Below are 5,000 nucleotides of genomic sequence, written 5' to 3'. Positions count from 1 at the left end.
GCACACGGAAGCAGAAATTGGTCCCTTGATTCCCTTCTGATGCGAGTCGACCTTCACTGCAGAGAAACTTTTAAGTTTCAGTGGTTTTAACCGAAGAAAAACAAACAAACAAAAAGTCCCATTTTCACCCCTCAAAAACAAAAGAACAGAGAGAGAAAGGACACAAAGGAGGAAGGAAACGTGTTCATCCAGCGGCCACAACAGCTGGAACACGTGTACAAAAGAGATCGACGCGGAATTAAGATAAAAGCTCCGAATGATAACCGAGGACACATCAACTCACCGGCGGAGGAAGTTTCCCCAAACTAAAGAATAAAAACATCCTGCGTTCTAGAGACAGCAGCAGTGAGGTGGGCGGGGCATAACTTAAGTTAAAAAGAGAAGAAGAAGTGGACACTGCGGGTTAAAGAAAAGTTAAAAATCTAAGAACGAAGGCCTTCAAACACGACGAGGGGACAAAAACATTCAGCTGGATTTTGCAGGCAGTGTGGTTTCAAGTCGATAAATATATATTTATATATAGAGAGATCTTATAGATGTATATAAATGTATTCATTTAAACTTACATTATATTCCACTTCATTTTGATTCAAAGAGCTTCAGCCAGAGTTTCCTTCACAGACACGAACACACTCCCACCACAGAGACGCTCCAGAGAACCGCTCACGATTAAAAACAAGGAAAACAAAAAGAATATAAACATTTAATCCCTGATTATATACACGATGATCCTTCTACACGGCTACACCTTCCACTATAAATTAATCTGTTAATGTGCAGGTCGTCCTTCACGTCAGAGCTGCTGTGATCATAAATGCTTCGCTTTACTTAAAAAATAATAAGTTGAAAAACAAAAGCGCAAATTAAAAAAAATAAATTAAAAAAAAGTATGAAAGGGAACTGAGCTGCTGCAAGAGAAGAAGAAAGAACGAAGGCGAGGACAACTTGTTAAGATGGGCCCAGTCGGCGGGGGAGGGGCCAGTGGGCAGAGTGGGCGGGGTTTAGGGGAGGGATGGGATGATGTCAGTGGAAGGGGGGGGGGGGAGTCAGTCTGGCGTGGTCTGGCAGCCGAGCGGCGTCAGCATGGCGGGGAACATCAGCACCTTGGCCTGCATGAAGGAGAGATCGGGCAGACTGGCGATCACTTTGGCCGCCTCGTCGCTCAGATTCTCCTCTTTCCTCGGCTTCCTGTCAAAATCACAACACACACACCGTCACAACACAACACACGCCGTCACAACGTCTCACACACACACCACCACCACTGATCCTCTTCTGCACAAACATCACGTGAGCCTCTTTACTCTTTGACCTCTGACCTGGTGGACGTGCTGGTCTTCTCCATGGTGGACATCAGGCGGGCGAAGGCGTCGGCCATGCGGCTGCCGGAGTCCAGCTTGGCTGTCGTCAGCTCGTAAAGCTCGGGGTCGACTCCTGAAAGGAGGAGACGAGAGAGAGAGAGAGAGAGACGAGAGAGAGAGAGAGAGAGAGAGAGAGAGAGAGAGAGAGAGAGAGAGAATGAGTGAAGTCACTGAGGAAAGAAGACCAAAACAACGAAAAACAAACTGTTTCAGAGCAGCTGTCCGTCAGATGGACATCTGGCAGAGTCACCGGCCTTCAACTGCTGTTTTTGTATATTTATTTATTATAGTGAAAGTTTTTGGCTAAAAATGTAAAAAAATGCATCAGACAGTGAGCAGGTTTTTAAATAGACGGTGCGTCTAAAAATTCCAAAGTCAGGATTTTGACTCTAGCGGCTACACACGCTCATGATCCAGCAGTCATGAACCGAGTGATTCCTCCCACAGAGAGGGGAGGGAGGGAGAGGGAGAGAGAGAGGTGGGAGGTCCACCTAAAGACAGGAGCAGCTGCTGACCTGGGATGGAGGGCGAGCTGCTGGAGCCTGAATCCTCCACAGGACCAAAGAAATCCAGGTTTAACAGAGACGAGCCTCCGCTCGCTGCACAGCAGAGGTTAAAACACAGACAGACAAAGACAGAGAGAAGAAGAAACCAGAACACATGCAGCAGTGTCAGTGATCAGAGAGTAGAGTCGGCTAAATGTTAGACTGGTTTGACCACAAGTCTTCATGCAGAGCGGCCATGTTGTTCTCATTGCTGCGTTTAAAGGAAAGATCCAGAAGTGATTCATGAGTGCGTTGACTTGATGAGACGGTTCCTGGTGTTTAGACTGTAAAGTTACTTTACTGCTGCTTCTGTTTAGACTTTTAACATTTCAGGACTTTGGATCCTTCCGTTGAATGTATGTCGGTTGTTTTGGGCGAATATATCCGGTTGTTTTGGAGCGTTTTGCTGATTTAATGGTGACACACATCGCCCAAAACTTTAGTTTGTCTGTGAGGCTGACGAGATAAAACTACACTCCATGTATCTCTTATAATAAAGAGTTTTGTGCAGCAGGATTATGATCTCCGGTCTCATCTAGTGCCCCTCTGTGGGGGTCCGGGGCCGCTGCTGTTTATTGTGGATTTTTCCTTTAATGAAGAAAGCTGGACTGAAGCGTCTACAGACTTTAAGGAAACAGTACGAGAGGTTAGGAAAGTGTGAGAAGAATAGGACGGCGGGCCGGGGAGGGTCAGAGGCTCGAGGTCTCCTACCGTCCAGAGGGTTGGTAAGGCCACTGCTGCTCCAGTCGAACTGGACGGGTGGGAGCGCCTCCTGCTGGAGGGGACGAGATCAAACAGTCAGCTTATACACACTGATCCGTAGAGCCCCGCTGTCGACCACTGAGAGGAGGGGGGTGGGGGGCTCACCTGGACCGTGTCCGAGGGACAGGAGCTGGTCTCTGGAGCCACCGGAGGAGGCGCCTGGGCTATAGAGGCGATCATCTCTGCTGCAGAGACGGGCTTCACAGGCTCTTTGGTTGGTTCCAGCATCCCCTGGAAAAAAACAACACAGAATGCTTGTTCACATGTGCGGTGAGTTAACGTGCTTCAGAGTTCAGATACAGAGGTTTTGGTTTTACACATTCGCTACAGACATCTCACAGGTCTCATGAATCCTCTGCTTTAGAAGGAACAGCAAAGCAGTGGAACAGCTGCATGCAGACGTCAGATCGCAGCGTTACAGGTGAAATGAGAGATTACTGTTCAGAGTTTAAATCTGCATTTCATTTAAAGAGCCAGAACTCTCTGCAGAGATTCTACGTCTCATCTGGACGAGGCTCGGCTAAGCAGGCAGGTGAATTTCGAAATGTTAAATAAGATATTCAGCTTAAAGCAACATTTAAACAGAAAAAGTAGAGAAGTGACTTAAACTCGATCATCTGATTTGATGACTATGAATGATAATAACTATTTCCAGCCAAACTCGTAACAATAAAGACGCTACGGCGTCGCTGAGGAGCCTCTCTGCTCGTGGAAACACGTGAACATGAGGACGACGACTCACCAGGCTGGCGGCGTACATGGGCACGATGACCGGCTGCTTCTTCTGTCCCGTGAACAGCTGCACACAATAAAGCAGCAGGTTAGAAATAAAGAAATAAATAAAACTGCTAGTTTAGTCAGATGGCTGCCAGCGGAGGTTATTAAAAAGTCACAGATGACTTGAAGCGTCATTAAATCACAGCTAAAAACACACTCTGAAAAGGCTCAGAACTGTTCTTACAAATCAAGCTGCACGTGTGAGGCGTAAACAGTGAGCTGGTGGGACCCCGAGGGTCCAGCGGGGACTTACAATGTTCCGGGTGTCGATGCCGAGGCAGCAGAGCAGCGCTTTGTTGCAGTAGGAGCCCCCCCACTGGTATCGGAGGCCGAGCGCCTCGTGGATGTCCTGAAGCTGCGTCCACACGCAGCCACGCGCAGACCTGAGAGACGCAGCGGAGACGGGCTTCTTAAAAGACGAGTCCACGAGACTACACATTCATGCAGCAGGCAACAAAAACCGGAGTGAAATCTATTCATGTAAAAGATTTAGAAACTCATTTTGAATTCTCTTCACGTGTGTTTTTAAAATCAAGTGAAGTCAGTTTACGTATTCTTAAAGCCCCGTACGACAAATCTGCTTCAAGAGGCGTTAAACCTGCACGGCTCCATTCAGACCACACACTGTGTACAAGAAGTGGACGTTGTCATTGTCGCCATATTGGGGGTTTTTTTTTTGCAACCAATGAACAGAAGCGACCATATTTGGACCGCGGAGGTACTAAATCAAGTAAATCAAGTACTGAGGTAATAATTCAAGAGAGAAGTTACATTGAAATCTTTCAAAAGTAGAAATATGAAACAGAAAAGATGCTCAACACTTGTTGCTTCAGAAGACTTTCTTGTTACAGTTCTCATGTTTAGACACGAACTCACCTGTCGCATGGCGGCGACGTCTCCTCCTCCTCGGCCCCCGGCTGAGGTCGGTCCTCCGGGGGTCCCAGCAGGACCCTCAGGGACACCACCTGGTCCTCCACAGAGGGGGCGGCGGTCTGAGGGAAGCTGCCCTGAAACAGCTTCTCCAGACGGCTCGACAGCGACGCCTTCAGAGAGAGAAGAAGCCGTTTACTCGCATCCTACAAAACTACGTTTACAATCTGAGGAAAGGACTCGTTCAGAAAACTGAAAATAAACTTTGTGTCGGTAATATAAACAGACGTGTGGAGGCTTTAAGTTCTCCTCATTTACTGTGATTTGTAAATGCTGTACCTTCTCACCTCGTGGTGGTGTGAGGCAAAACAACACGTTTAAAATGTTTTGACATTTATTAAAGAGTTGACCTCAGAACACTTGCAACATATTTCCTGCTGGCTGCCACACTGGTTATACCGGCCGATGACGCACAATGCAACAGGAAGTGTCGGCGTTACTGTTGAAAACTGAATTAAACTGGGAATTAAACTCTGCACCGAGCTGCAGACTTGTGAGGCTCGCCACGAGCCTGTGTGTTGATGTTTGAATACCCGAGCAGAGACCCTGCAGCAGTTTGTCTACGCTCTGAACAAAAAACACACACACACACACACACACACACACACACACACACACACACACA

The 5,000-nt window shown here is 47.5% G+C and overlaps 1 protein-coding gene across 4 annotated transcripts in view; it reads right to left on the bottom strand.

Moving 5' to 3' along the window:
- The window catches only part of aftpha (aftiphilin a), a 9,793-nt gene that overhangs the window by 360 nt on the left and 4,433 nt on the right, over positions 1-5,000 (bottom strand). Inside the window, exons 3-10 of one of the 4 annotated variants that reach the window (XM_031876636.1) lie at positions 4,322-4,488; positions 3,699-3,828; positions 3,411-3,467; positions 2,774-2,899; positions 2,618-2,681; positions 1,877-1,960; positions 1,320-1,434; positions 1-1,188 (exon numbers count right to left, since the gene is read on the bottom strand). The exon at positions 1-1,188 is cut by the window's left edge and continues 360 nt beyond it. In XM_031876636.1, the coding sequence (XP_031732496.1) occupies positions 1,047-1,188; positions 1,320-1,434; positions 1,877-1,960; positions 2,618-2,681; positions 2,774-2,899; positions 3,411-3,467; positions 3,699-3,828; positions 4,322-4,488 (885 nt within the window). In that variant the 3' untranslated portion in view covers positions 1-1,046. The remainder of the gene's footprint in view (positions 1,189-1,319; positions 1,435-1,876; positions 1,961-2,617; positions 2,682-2,773; positions 2,900-3,410; positions 3,468-3,698; positions 3,829-4,321; positions 4,489-5,000) is intronic. The other 3 variants (XM_031876637.1, XM_031876639.1, XM_031876640.1) reach the window with 3 other exon arrangements.

Source organism: Anarrhichthys ocellatus, unplaced genomic scaffold (assembly GCF_004355925.1).
Source record: "Anarrhichthys ocellatus isolate YVR2014 unplaced genomic scaffold, GSC_Weel_1.0 scaffold112, whole genome shotgun sequence".
Lineage (NCBI taxonomy): Eukaryota > Metazoa > Chordata > Actinopteri > Perciformes > Anarhichadidae > Anarrhichthys > Anarrhichthys ocellatus.
This window is presented reverse-complemented; position numbering and strand designations above follow the sequence as displayed.